This window comes from Delphinapterus leucas, chromosome 14, assembly GCF_059928025.1.
Source record: "Delphinapterus leucas isolate spDelLeu-1000000601 "Yukka" chromosome 14, BTC_Dleu_Yukka2, whole genome shotgun sequence".
NCBI classification, from domain to species: Eukaryota; Metazoa; Chordata; class Mammalia; order Artiodactyla; family Monodontidae; genus Delphinapterus; species Delphinapterus leucas.
This window is the reverse complement of record NC_143142.1, coordinates 9,244,603-9,259,530: the sequence shown is the minus strand read 5'-3', so window position 1 is coordinate 9,259,530 and position 14,928 is coordinate 9,244,603. Positions and strand designations below refer to the sequence as shown.

At 47.2% G+C, this 14,928-nt stretch overlaps 1 protein-coding gene across 1 annotated transcript in view; it reads right to left on the bottom strand.

Moving 5' to 3' along the window:
- Window positions 1–14,689, bottom strand: part of CUX2 (cut like homeobox 2) — a 109,101-nt gene extending 94,412 nt beyond the window's left edge. The window contains exons 1-2 of the mRNA XM_089894491.1: window positions 14,585–14,689; window positions 10,919–10,966 (exon numbers count right to left, since the gene is read on the bottom strand). Coding sequence (XP_089750617.1) covers window positions 10,919–10,954 — 36 coding nt within the window. The 5' untranslated portion in view covers window positions 10,955–10,966; window positions 14,585–14,689. The remainder of the gene's footprint in view (window positions 1–10,918; window positions 10,967–14,584) is intronic.
- Window positions 14,690–14,928: the final 239 nt, after the last annotated feature.

Sequence of the window (14,928 nt, the reverse complement as noted above, 5' to 3'; positions counted from 1 at the left end):
CTTTTTACCCTCTTGGGCACACACGTTAGACTATATCTCCAGCCTCCCTTGAAATTGGACATGGCCTTATAATTGAGTTCTGGTCAAGGAAATGTGGGTGGAAACGATGTGGCCACTTCCAGGTCTGTCCCTTGAGAACCTTCCCCATGTACTGACTAAGTGAAAGGGACTCTGGGATACAGTGAAGGCAGAGCCAGAAGACAGAAGATGCCTGGATCCCTGAATGGTTGCATGGAGCAGAGCTCCCTTGCCTCATTAACCAGCACTAGACTGTGATGTGAATGAGAAACTCCCACTATGTTAGATGTTGTTGCTACAGGAATGAGCCACTATGACTTGTGCAGACACACTGGGTTCAAATCCCAGCTCTACTTCTCAGTTATGTGATCTTGGTGTCTCAACCTCTCTGAATTTGTTTCTCCTTAGGATTCTCTAGAATTTGTTTCTCCTTAGGATTCTGTAGAATTTGATTCTCTAGAATTTGTTTCTCCTTAGGATTCTCCTTAGAATTCTCTAGAATATCCCACAACATCCCCGATGTCACCAGCCCCGAGTGTGGTACCCAGTAGGTGCTCAAGAAATGGAAACCCCCTCCCATTAGGGTAAGGCCTCTGCTTAGTACTGGGACATAGGATTTGGCTGATCTTAATTGTCACTGATCTCCACTAATATCTGGCTTTATGTATTTTAATTAAGTGTTATTTTGTGCTTGTGCTGAGATGATTTTATTAGAGGGCAGTTTATAAACCTTGTGGAGGAAATAAATAAGAGACTTTTGTCTGTCACACTGTAGGCTCCAAGGCCAGGAGGGAGGTGGATGGAGAGAATTTAGGAGGTGGCCGTTGAGGGCGGGGAAGCAATGGGGGCCAGTGTGCCAGGGTAAGCCTGACTCAAAGTGATACTGTGCTTGGCAGGGTAGATGGGAGGGGTGGGTAGAGGTCTGGGCACAGGTGAGGGCCTACTGACTCTGGCCAACTCTCCCAGGCTTTCAGCCCTGCAATTCTCACTTCCATCCTCCCTCAGGGCATCTGCACAGGCTGTTCAGTTTACCTGGCATGCTATTCCTGATAATTATATATTTACTTGCTGTTCAAGAGTCTGAATTACATCTGTCTTCCCCCAGAAGGTCAGCTCTGGAAGGGAATGGACTTTGTCTTATTTGCTCCTGTGCCTAGAACAGTGCCTGGCACCCAGAAGGTGCTCTGTATATACTGGCTGAGTGAACAAATGAATAAATGAATGAATAATAAAAGATTCAATCGCTCCCACTCCCTGTACACCTAAATGCAGGAGCGAGCAGGCTTCTTCTGTAAAGGGCCAGATAATAAATATTTTTGTCTTTGCAGGTCATACAGGTTCTGTTGCAACTACTCAACTCTGTGCTCTCTGCTGTGGTGGGAAAGCAACCATGGACAATATATGAATGAATGGGCATGGCTGTGTTCCAATAAAATTTTATAAAAATAGGCTTTGGCCCGAGGGCCATAGTTTGCAGACCCCTGTCCTAAAGCCTGCCTTTTGTACCTCTGTTCTCACTTGTACTTCTGGTGGTGTGCTGGGGCTGACCTGCAGCAGCTTGCAAAATTTTCAGGAGTTTTGCAAGCTGGTTGTTAAACATGGCCATAATTAAAAATTTAAATCATATAAACCTACAATTATAATACATTAATTGTATTAAATATGATGGTACTACAACATGGATGAATTTTGAGGACACTCTGCTGAGTGAAAGAAGCCAGTCACAAAAAGACACATACTAGACGATTCCACTTATATGAAGTACCTGGAGTCAAATTCACAGAGACAGAAAGTAGAATTGTGGTTGCCAGGGGTGGGGAATGGGGAGCTACTGTTTAATGGGAACAGAGTTTCAATTTGGGAAGATGAAAAAAGTTCTGGAGATGGACGGTGGTGACGGCTGCACAGCAATGTGAAGGTACTTGATGCCACTGAACTCTACAGTTAAAGATGGTTAAGGGGGTAAATGCTGTGTGCATTTTACCAAAAAAATTGAAAGAAAGAGGAAATACATATTCAATACTCATCAATTCCTAATTATTTGGTGATATATTACTACTCCCGGTGCTTTGAGGTTATGCATAGCTATTGTGTCTGTGTGGTGGAAATGCTATATAAGATGCTACTGCACATCTCTTCTCAGCTCCAGGCTGGCAGCTTGAAATAGGCCCTGGCAGCAGTATTTATACCATGGAAGTCAGGGCTCCCCAGATAGCCAGCTGCTCATCATTTACCAGCACACCACTGGTTATTTCCATGTGTCTGTCTCCTCCACTAGATGGTGAGCTTCTAGGGCAAGAGCATCTCAAACATCAGAATCACCAGCAGAAGCTTTAAACATCCTGATGCCTGAGGCTCACGCCAGACCAAGAATGCCAGCCACTCTGCGGTGGGACCCGGATTTCGGTATTTTTTAAAGCCCTCAGGGCAGCCAGGGCTCTCAGGTTGAGCGTCTCAAACTTCAATGCCTACACGAATCATAAATCACCAAATTACTGGGGGATTTTTTTTTTAATTGAAGTATAGTTGACTTACCAGGGGACCTTATTAAACTGCAAATTCTGATTCAGGAGATCTGGGAGGTGGGGTGGGGGGGCCAATGAGACTGCATTTCTACCAAGATTCCAGGTGATGTGGATGCTGCTGGCCCGTGGACCATTCTCTGAATAACAAAGGGTTAGAGAAAGGATGCTTCCTTTCAGTTGGGTGACCATGTGGGCTTTCCACGCCCATCCCTAGGGATAAACAAGGTGGGTGTTGCAACAACCCATTTTATAGAACAGGAGACTGAGGCTGGAGGTAAAGCGACCTGCCTAAGGTAACACAGCTAGGGAGTGGTGGTAGGGCTTGGACCTGGTTTTCCGAGACCCCAAATCCACTGCCTTTGTCTTCCTTCACCAGCTGCTTGATTGGAGCCACTCTGGGTAAGGGGATTACATGGATCTGAAACAACATAGGACCCTTCCGTCTCCTGGCTATGTGACCCCAGGTGAGTTTCTCACCCTCTCTGGGTCTTATTCCTGGGACTCAGGAGACAGGGAGGGTATGACTGTGATACTGGATGCCTGAGGGCCTCTTGAGGGGTCTGCCTCATAGAGGATGCCATGACCAGAAAAGTTCTTTCTCCAGTGCCTAAACTTGGGGATGGCACTTCAGGGCCCCCCTTCTCCCTGGGCAACAACCCCAGTGGGTCAAGCAGTCCAGTCCTCTGCCTCAGAGCTAGGACAAAGGAAGATAAGACTGAGGTCTTCCTGGGTGCAACTGCATTTTGCCTCAGCAGCATTTAGCACATCCACAATTAGTTAATGCAGTGTGGGATGATTTCAAAACCATAATCATTGTGATAATCAAGACGATTATAGTCTCTGACTCTGATCTCAGCTTTCTTTACATCAGGCGTTGTTTTAAGCCTTTACACCTATTACCTCATTTGCTCCTCACTCTCACACTATGAAGTAGGGGATGTTAGGAGTCCCATTTTACGGATGAAGAAATCAAGGCAGAGAGAGAGAAACATAATTTGCCCCAGGTCACACAATTAATAAGCAGCAGAAGAGGGACGTGCTCCTAACCACTGCACTATATTGTCCTTCAAATAATTTACGTGCATGATGCAAACAGGCATGTCTCTCACTGTGTTCTGAGCGCCCCTGGGACAGGGGCCCTGTCTGTCTTGTTCCCTGTTGTATCCCCAGGGCCCCACACAGGGTCTGCACAAGAAACAGTTTCTGAATGAGGGAATGGGTGGGCTGGTTGAATCTCTCCCATTCCACATTCTGGCCACGTGAAACTCAATCATAACCGTGACTTTCATTGGCTCTGAGGGGTATGTTTCCAGCTGTCTCTCTCATTAAGGCTGTGAGTGCCATGAGGACAGCAACGGTATCTGGAGCTGCTCACTGCCACATCCCTGGAGCCTGGTACTCACCCTGGTATACAGCAGGTGCCAAATAAATGCTGCTGAGCATGAAGATCTCAGTGGAATTGGAAGGAAGCAGGAGTGTACATGTGTATTCTAGGGTTGCTGGATGGAGGGGAAGGGGCAACAACACTAAATCATGATGCAACAATCCCATTTCTGGGAGGTTTATGTCGCATTGAGCTCTTTACCTGCGTGAATCCTCCTAGCCTCCCTGCGTGGTAGGGACTGTTACCATTCCCAGTTTACAGCCAGGGAAACCAAGGTTCACCGAGAATGCTGGCAAAGGACGGAGCTGGGATTGGAACCCAGGTCTGTGTGGATCTAGGCTCATGTCATTTCTACTCCACATCACGGGAGCCAGATGAATAATCTGTGTTCACCCTGTTACCCTCAGTGCTTAGCATGGTTCTTGGCACACAGCGGTGCTCAACCTTTTCTTGAGCACAAGTCAATAATGTTCACCACTTAGCCCCAGTACCTAGTACCATGCCTGGCACACAGCAGGTGCTCAAGAAACATATACTGAATGGATGCATGAGTGACTGCACGAATGGCCACTCGTCCCACGCTGGTGTCGTGCTGGCTGTTGCAGTAGCGTCTGCTTTGATCGCCACTACCCCCAGGCAGACACGAGTGTTGAGAGACACTCGGCTGACAGTGCCGTGAGATGGATGCGCGCCTGGCGGCCTCATCTCCCCACCGACTGGCCCCGCATGGCATTCCATAATGCAGTCCATTAAAAGGCTTGTAAATTTTCATACACGAAAGCCTACCACGGCATCAGCACAGGCTAATTGCTGTTAAATGTGTGGGAATGTTACCGCCATGCTGCTGGAGCGATCACTCTTCCCAGCTCAGCCCGGCCCATTCCTCTGCAGGCAGAAAGCTTACAACACTCACACAAGGCCAAAAGCAATTCGTGTCAAAAAGATCAATAATATAAAAATAAAGCATGAGAATTCTAGTTAAAGGGAATGTCATATCAATATGTGGTTCACGTCCATGATTCCAAGATTAAAAAAAATCAATCAATATCGTTCTTTAGATGATGTTATTTCTAATGAGAAATACCCGGAACAACTGCAAATAACTGCTTAACTGGGGGGAAAAAGCATTAACAATTTACTTTATAAGGTATATGATACCAAATGAAAGAGGACTGCTGCTGGTTCTTAATTTGGTTGTAATATGGCGTGACAGGTTCAGTGATGCTTTGGTGGGTTCTTAAAATTAAATTCAGAAGGATGTTCGGGTTTTACCCCTAGCTGGGCAGGGCAAAGCCAGAGGAGCCAGACTGGGTTATGGGAACCAAGGAGACCTGCATCATCAAAGTTATTATGTCATCAGAGGAGGCTGTGGGGAGTGTACGTGCAGGTGTGCAAGCAGGGAACAGTAAGGGTGGACAGAAGTCTTTCTAACTGCATCTTGCAAGTAACACCCTGTTTACTGAGCTCTTGCTATGTGCCAAGTCCTGGGCTGGGTATGCAGACCTGGGTTTGAATCCCAGCTCTCTGCAGGGGCTGGGCTTCGCTGGTGGATTCTGCCTGGATAGCTCAGCAAAAATATCTAAAAGGCACAGATCTGGCTGAACAGAGGTCTTTCCCAACCATAACCACCTGCAAGTGTCCAATTCAGGCCCTTAATCTAGAATCTATATTCTCAGCTCCTTCTGTACCCCACAGGCTCCTTGAGGAGCTCTGTTCAGCCCTCGAAGCTGAGATCTGCATCTTTCACCCTCTGCTCTGCTGGTGAAGAGCTGTGTGAGCTTAGGCAAGCAGCTTAACCTCTCTGAAACCCAACTTCTCACCTGTAAGAGGGGACAATACCAGTGGTGCCTCCCTTGCCGTGCTGCTGAGAGGTGGTGATGTGTGACAGGCATTGCTAAATGCTCGATAAATTTTGCTGGCTGGTGTCCCAGCCTGAGTTACCACCCACCACCGTGTGCTGGGTGCTAAGCCTCATTTACCTCACCTGAGAATGGGTGAGAGGAGAGGCTTCCTCACTGGGCTTGTGGGAGGAATAAATGTGATGAGGCAAGTTTCAGCTCATCAGCTAGGAGTGCTGACTAATCTTCAAGGAGCACTCACTATGTGCTAGGTTTTGTTCTTGGGGCTTTTCAAGTATCAACTCATTTAACCCTCTCATCGACCTTATGAGGTGGGTACTATTATTATCTCCATTTAAAAGCCAAGGAAGCTGAGGCCCAGAGAGGTTAAGTGACTCGCCCAGGATCACACAGCTGGGAAGTGGACAGGCTAAGACGCAAGCTCATGCCAATCTGGCTCCAAGCCCATGCTTGTTCCCACTGCTTATCTTTCCTGGTGGGTCCCGCTGGTCAGTGAGGCCATTTCTCCCTGGCCTTGTAGGCTGGTCAGGACTGCAGGTGTCTAACGTCTGTTGTGGCCCCAAGGGGGTCCCACTTACAAAGGTCATGACAGTGCTGGGAGTGACAGAGAAAGGGTCATCTGGGGAGTAAGAGAATTATGACATCAAAGCCAGCTGGAAGAGCAAACAATGTTAAAAGGCAAAAAGAAAAATAAAAGATCCTGTAATTAAACTTTGGCTCAAAGGGAAGGGCAAGAGTCCTGTGGGCAGATGCGGAACAGGAGGGGAGCACAGGGACCAAATTAGGACACGGCATGCAGAGCTGGGCGGGGGCTCAGGGCAGGGAGGGCCGAGCCCGTCTCAGGTGATCTGAGCTGTGAGGATGCCCCCCATGCCCTTCTCAGGCAGCTCAGCTTCAGGAATGGAGACTATAAACCCCTGGGGATCTTGTCCTGGGTTAGAACCCCCTTCCCCACCCACGACTGCCTGTGAGGGAGAAGCAGGCAGTCCTCAGTGTCTGGGGCTGGGACAGATGGTGGGGGAAGCCGATGATGACTTCAGGTTCTGGGTACTCAGTAAATGTTTGTTGAGTGAATAAATGACTTCATGGACTCAACCGATGATCTGATCTATCTCCTGGTAAATGGCATCTTTTTTTTTTTTTTTTTTGCAGTACACGGGCCTCTCACTGTTGTGGCCTCTCCTGTTGCAGAGCACAGGCTCCGGACGCGCAGGCTCAGCGGCCATGGCTCACGGGCCCAGCTGCTCCGCGGCATGTGGGATCTTCCCGGACGGGGGCACGAACCCGTGTCCCCTGCGTCGGCAGGTGGACTCTCAACCACTGTGCCACCAGGGAAGCCCTAGATGGCATCTTAGTCCCGTCTCTAAGCTCCTAAAAGGTGGTCACGCCACACGAGCTCCCCTCTGATCCTAAGAGGAGAGGGAGAGAACATTCTCAGGCCCGAACCAAACACACCCACCACAATGAGAACAAATAACTCGCTGGCCAATCAACAGAGAATCTCACTGAACCTCTTGCAATCCGATGAGCTGTCCCTATTTACAGATGAGGAAACAGTGGCTCAGAGACATGAAGTCACTTGCCAAAGTCATATAAGCAGTGTCAGGGTGGGACACAGACCCTGGATATCTGACCTCCACACTCTCCCGCCTCCCCTGGGGGTCAGAGGACACTTCAGCCTCCTTGGTTCCCAAACTGCTCTGTTTCAATCAGGCCCAGATGAACGTGTCTGTTCCAACTCAACGGAAAGGGTTTTCCATCATGCAGGCCATATCCCCTTCAAGGTGGAAGAGGAAGGAAGCAGGGAAAAAAAATTTCCCAGCAGTGGCCTTGCCATCTTCTGGCTGGGCCACTGCACATGCTCCTTAGAAAAGTTTCACCTCTGATTTAGCATAAGAAAACTTTTAATTTAGATGTTTTCGTCTCTCTCTCCAAGTAAAAATAAGTTTAAAATAATGACTGTAATAAATGAAGGTAATTAATTGTAGTTTGTTCCTTTACTGTCTAGTCAGCTTAATTTTACCTTTTCAACTAATAATGAGAAAATAATTTCTGTGCTTGGAGGGTTAATGATATGTAACTACGAGAACTGCTAATTGCATGTTGCAATCCATCCATCAACAACCCCATCTGTGCGACTTGATTATGTTTGCTAAATTATTGCTTTGAATTATCTTTCATAAAGCAACTTTTGTAATTAGCAGGGCTTTCGTCTTGCTCTTTTCTCTGCGCGCAAGGATATTCAAACTTTGGCCATTTCAAGCTGTCTCCATTAAGCCACCTTCTCTGGCTGTCTTTGTTTCCCTGAGCAGGGGGAATCAAGACTGTCCTTTAAGCAATCAAGGCGGAGAGGAAAAGCTTCCTTGATTCACAGCAGGGCAAATTCACTTCCTCTCCGCCCTCCTCCCACCAGCATGAAAAAGAAAAGAAAAGAAAAGAAAAGAAAAGAAAAGAAAAGAAAAAAAAAGAAAGAAAGAAAGAAAGAAAGAAGGAAGAAGGAAGGAAGGAAGGGAGGAAAGAAAGAAAGAAAGAAAGAAAGAAAGAAAAAGGAAAAAAGACCCTCACACATACACAGTATGAAAAGATAAAAGGATGCTTGTATGCTGTATTCACCAGGGCTGGTGGAGTGAAATTAAGGAATGAACTTGAACATGTTATATTTCAACAAGAGGCCCACACTGGGGAAGAAGGAATGACAGGCACGATATTCAGCCTTGGCGTTTTATGGGTTAGTTTATATGACTCTGGAAGGTGTTTGCCTCAGGGAATATTCCTGGGAGGTGATTAATGCCCACTTGGGAATCCTCAGCTCTGAGCCTAGAGCCTGGTGGCTGGCAAGAGGGAAGCGGCATAAAGGATGAACCCTCATTAAAAAAATTAAAATGAAAATCAAATTTGGATTATAAACGGCCTATGTGTGTGCAGTTTGTTCTGGACGAAGGAGATGCTTTTTATTAACACCTTTCTTTGCCGGCGTTTCTCCCCTGAGGCGCTGGGAGGGACATGGCGGCCGCAATGGATTAGTCAATAGATCATGAAGAAAGCAGGGGTTTCGGGAATAAAACTCCAGACAAATGTAGTCTTTTTGGTACATTAAAGGGACGACGGAAAACCCTCTTAAAAAAATTAACGAAGTTCCTTGAAGATCCCCGGCTATTAAAATGGTGTGTATTCAACATGCCACATGGGTTTGGAAATGAAAATTCACCTTTGCCTATTTTGGCCCCACTAAGACTCTCTCTCTCCTCCTGCACTTACTGAGCACCAACTGTGTGCCAGACACCATGTCGACTGCCTCCACCCTGCTTAGTTCTTAGAATCCTTACTGTTAGCCTCACTTACGAGAGGAGGAAAGCTGCAGCTCCGAGAGGTGGAGGAACTTCTCCCAGGTCACACAGCTCGTATAAGCAGCAGGGCTGAAATTCAAGCCAGGCCCATACGAGTCTGATTCACATGTGCTTTCCACCATGCTGCACTTGGGTCTTCCCTGGATCACTGCCGAAATCTAATGTTTAACTCTTTCTCCTATTGGAAAGATGGCATAAGTCATGCCTGCTTCCTATAGGGATAGAAAACCCCCTTCTTTTGGATAAAAATCCTTGAACACCTAGTGAGGAAAGAGGCAGATTCCAACCCAGGCATAGTGGAGGCCAAATAAACCTGTGTTGAAGGTGACTGATAATAGGAACAATAAAATAATAAGACTTCTAATATGCAAGGTAATGTCCTAAGCACTCCATGAGTATTGACTTTGTTCTTCCTCAATCACAACCCTATGAAGTAGGTATAATTATTATCCAATTTTATAGAGTATGACACAGAGGCAGAGAGAGGTCAAGTAACTTGCCTAAGGTCAAATAGCTAGTAACTGGCAGAGGCAGGATTCAAATCCAGGTTGACTCCAGAGTCTGTGCTCTTCACTCCCTAGCAGCTCTCCATGTACCGGGAATTACATTAAACTCTTTCCTTTCATTATATTTCAGTTAATCCTCAAAAGAACATGAAAAGATCTGCAGTGCCTTTATTCCACTTTAACATATAGAGAAACTGAGGGTCTAAGTAGCTAAGAGAAGCTCTGCCACACCAACCCAAGCAAGGGAATGGCTGAGAAAGTGATGCTCTACACAAGACACTCACTGCCTGTCTTTGGGCTGGACAGAGGGATCAGCTGCCTGAGAGGGCTTGTGTGCTGAGTATTTCTCAGGGGACCATGAGCTGGCGGCAGATGGGGGCCTTTTTTTAAAAACATAAAAGCCATGATGACACATTCCCAACATTATTGGTCTTCTTTCTGGTTTTTTTCTACCCCCTTCCAGCTCAGGCACCTTACAACCAAATGAATCAATACCGGATGGCCCTATAAATAAATAAGCGCATCAGTCAACTCAGTAATAAAATGAAAGGATGAAAAATATGGAAATCAGCGACATTTGTGTAAATCCAGTTATTGTTTACTTTAATATTGCCTTATGCGCTTACGCAGTTCCGAAGAGACAGATTTAAAGTAATGTGGCACTTGGCAGACGACAGACTTAAAATGCATCTCCACTGGCGAGCTCTGAGAAGGGCCTATCCTTCCAGGGTTCTGCCTGAATACAGGGGAAGACGGAGAAGAGCCCCCTGAAGACAGAACATTGGAGAAATGGCCCTCCCTTCCACTCTCCTGACTCAGTGTAATTCCATTCTTTTCCTAGCTTACCTCCTGCGCCAGCCAGACAAGTGGACATTCTCAGAATCCTGGTCACAAAGTCAAGCAAAGAGGAGAAACAGAGGAGGTTCAGCTCCATCCCAGGGCTCCAGGACGGCAAGAGAAACAACTGGCTGAGGGCAGCTCAGCTGCTGCCAAAGGAACTAGGGTCTGATGGGTTGGCAGGAAAGGATGTGAAAAGTGTAGATTTTATATCCTCAGAGGATGGGTGGTAGAGAGGATTTCAGAGCAGGCAGAAATCCCATCAAACAGAACAGAGAGCCCATTCTTATCATGATACCATGGCTGATCAGGAGGGCATGGGGCAGTTTGCAATGGGGGTAGAGAAGTTTCTCTGCTGCTGGCATCCTCTGGCAACTCCAGGTGGGATAGGAGAGGGAACTGGGAAGTATTTTTGTGACGTGCCACAGGCCTTGGGTCTTACCTCAGCTTGGAAGCTTTTTAATACAGGAGCCACCATCTCTCTGATTTCCTGTAAAAGAGATCAGCGAAGAGTTCACCGTGGTGCCAAGTGGGATACCCCCATGGCCCCTGTTTGCAGCTCATTGCTGTCCCCCAAATCAGTATTTCCCAAGCGTGTCCCGTGGGACCTGCACTCCATGAGATTTCATAACGGTTCCTCATATATACACCTACAGACAGACACAAACACACACCACGGTGCCAAGCCAGATCCGACTAGGACGCATCAAGCACAACATCAAGTTTCCTCCCTGCAGGACTTTTTGGAGCCTTTTACATAATGCACAATGAGAATTTCTGGAAGAGGGAGAGAGGAAGTAGCATTTCCCAAATGGATTTGATCATGGAATGCTCATTTATGCAAAGTACCTTGCGGGACTGGTGGTCCATCCTGGGACATTTTTTGGAGCAGGGGCTGGAAAGGCTCCACACCCAGGGCCATGTCACCAAAGCTCCTACATGAAAACCTCTGTCCTTTAGGTTGCTTGGGAGATGTCTCCCTAGGGTGCCATTTCTGCTTCCCCACCCAGCTGCCCCTTCCAGCAAAGACTGCATTTGGCATTTTAGCAACACCACTCTGCACGGTCGCTCCTTCCTCACCAGAAGGTGGGGTTTCTGGGGGCTTAGTGGGGTCACCTGCCATGGCACCCAGCTCAGAAGAAGGGCTCTGTAAATGTTTGATCAACTCTATGCCATTGGGCTGTCTTCAGAAGGCAGCCTCCTCTTTCTGGACCCTAATTTTATGCCTTTCTCAAGTGACCTTGAGGTTCCCAGCCACAAGGGCATCCCTGGTGGACTCCCATGAGTTCTCTCCAGTGTGCAAGAGGGATTAGAACCGAGGGTACCAAGATCCCAACCATACATGCTCCAGTTTCCTCTGAGACCCACTGGTGACTCCCCTAACCACTGGCTTCTATGGCCCACAAGAGACCCCCTTGGGAGGAGGAGCTGAGGGGAGCTGGAGAGAATGGAGAGGGAGGGGGTAGCAGACAGAAACAGGAAAGGAAGAGATGAGCTGAAGAATACATATTTCAGCTGAAGAATAAAATCCCTTAACTATGAAATAGGATTGTGTTGCTCCTGGCCCTGGAAAAAATCCTTCTTCTGGGTCCTGGCTATGCTTTCCTCACTGATTTGTGGCCCCCAGGGCTTCTCAGACCCACTGATATACTGATGTATGCAGGGGATCTTCAGGAGGGACGTAGGGAGTGCGTGTGAACCTAGTGGATTTATTTGATCATAAGGAACCGTGAGTGCACGGGCTGAGCGCAGAAAACGAAACTTAAGAAAACCTAGATTGTGGGTTGTAAACTCAAATGCCCACAGAGGCTGGAGGAAGTGGACAGGAGGGAGACAGGCTGTCCCATGGCAAATCTCAGGGGAGCACAGCATCTTGGTAACGTGAGCGGCAGCTGCTCGGCTGTTTCTGCCACTGGGCATGGAGCATCCCCGTGGCCAGATCTACCAAACAGTCTCAAAAGATATCGGAAATCCAAGCTTTGGGGTGAAATCAGAGATGCTAAACATTGACAACTTACTGTAAAATTTGAAAGACCTTTACAGACCAAATAAAACACATCAACAGGAAACCTCTGGTCTGGGTTCAGGAAATGTTGGTGTTGGAAGGGGCTCAAAAACCATCTCCAGTCCCCTGAATTTACAGAAAGGGACACAGAGGCCCCGAGAGGGGCTGCCTTGTTCAAGGTCTCAAAGCAAGTGAGTGGCACAGTTGGGATTTCAATGCAGGTCAACAGACTCCCCAGACAGGCTCTGTTCACAACCCCACACTCAAGTGAATTTAGGGGATTCAAATCTGAGACCCACGGCGGGGTGGGTGGGATTTTGGGCCAATGCCAGCCATTTCTAGAAGCCCACTGCCCTGTCTGCTTAACTCCTGGGGGAAACTGAGCAAAGGCATCAGCAGGAGGTGAGCTGGGCACCAGCCAGATGATGTCCTTAAATAAAGTCTTGGCATGACTCTCCCCCATCAGGAGAGGCTAGTTCCAAAAATGAGAATTTTCAGAGGCGCGACTATAATAGGAATGGAAACTTATTCCTTCTAATTACATAATTGCATAATTATGCAGTATTAAAATTATGTAAGCCGAACTCAGAGGCTTAAAACCTGGCCTGGATTTCCCTCATCACCTGGGGGCTCCCACGTCGCCTGGGGGAAGGAGGACAAAATGGTGGGCTGTGAAGATCTGTGGCCGTTTCATCTCTGCTTCCCAGAGATGGGAGAGTCAGAGGCAAAGCTTCTGGTTCTCTCCTTCTGGGCAGAAAAACTGGTTTAAAGACCAAGCTGTTCTCTGTTCTAAAAGGGAAGGGAAGGATGCTCAGAATCTCCCTATGCTTTCTTAGCTCCCAGTCAAACCCAGGATGTAACTTGGCCTTTCTAAAGCCATAACATGGGAGACACGCTCAGATCTGAGACTCCCGCCCCTTCTACAAGTGCACTCTCTCTCAGCTCCCAAACCTGATTCCTCCCAGACTTGCTCCATGGACAAGTTCTAACTAGATCCTACTTCCCACTCTTGCCTTGAAGAACCAAAGATATTTATGACTGGTGTGAGGAGGACTTCACAGCTAAGAGACTGACCCCTCTGCACTTATGTGGCCTGATTCCTGGGTGGGCTTGCTTCTTCTCCATCCTTCCATGGTCTCCATCAGTAAGATGGCAACAGGACCCCTAGGTGATTCCAACAGGCAGAGTGGAATCAACATGTCCAGGTCTGATACCTCTGGAATGGCAGACCCTGTCTGGCCCTCCTCCAAGATCCAGGCCACCTGAGCAGCCTGGGACAGAGAGCTCAACCCTCTGCTGAGCACAGAGAAGCACAGCAGGCTTTGGGAATGGGCGGGGTATCTGTTTCCTGTCATGGCTCTGATGTGTCACATCCCTGCCAACATTATATGGAGTCAGAAGGTTTTCTTTTTCCTATTTGTGTTTATTTCCATCACTAAAAAAAAAAAAAATTTGAGAAGCAACAGGGGGCCTGACAGAGGAGGAAAAAAAATTCACACATTCACCCTTGTGAAGAAAGAAACGTGTCCATTCTCATCTCTTCCCCTGGGGGACTCTTACATTGCAGGGGCTGGCCATTACCTGGACCACCCTCATGGCAGCTGGGAAGGACAACGCTGGTGGCTGGAGTTGCAAAGGAGGAGGTGAAGGGGGAGAATGAGGCACGTTTATGGGCAGGTGGGGGAGACAGTTTCAGACATGGAGATCAAGGGAAGGACCAGAGAGGGTGAGACAGTCTACAGCCATCATCTCCCGGACGCCAATGGGAAAGGAAAATAAAATCAGGAACTCTAGACAAATTGTCTTTGCCGTCAAGGCCAAGCATTTGACTTAGACATTAATGTGAGGGGAAAATGGATGTGGTATAGAGCCCTCAAAAACAATGACTTCCATGGAGAAGCGTCCTGCTTTTATTCTAGACAGCACCAGTGAGCACCGCTACACTGAGAAACACGGCAAGGTTGAGGGCTGTAATTTTTCTTCGTGGCTAATTAGCTTCTTTTCTTGTTAGTCACTTATGTCTATAGTTTTCAAAATACAGTTTGAACAGAGAAAAATCTGCATTCCTACTGAGTTAATTCTATAATAGCAACTATACTGTACCTCAGGTACATTTTTCTTAAATTCCCGGCGGAGTTCAATTAAATGTTTATGAGAATGTTCACTCTCCTCCTGCCGTGCAGACAGCTCGGAAGCGACGGAATTAAGCTCCTTCTGGAACAATAAAAAAAAAAAAAAAAAAAAAAGAGAGAGAGAGGGAGAGAGAAAAGAAAAAGATTTTTTTCCTCCTTTTCCTTTTTAATCATCGTACAAAACAGCATTCCAAACAAGTTTCCTTAACTTACAAAAAAGCTGAGAAAAGACAGGATATTGACTCCTGGCACAAATGAATAATTTACGAAACTGGGGATGCAACCGAAAAAAATCCAGGACAGCTTTTTTTGCTT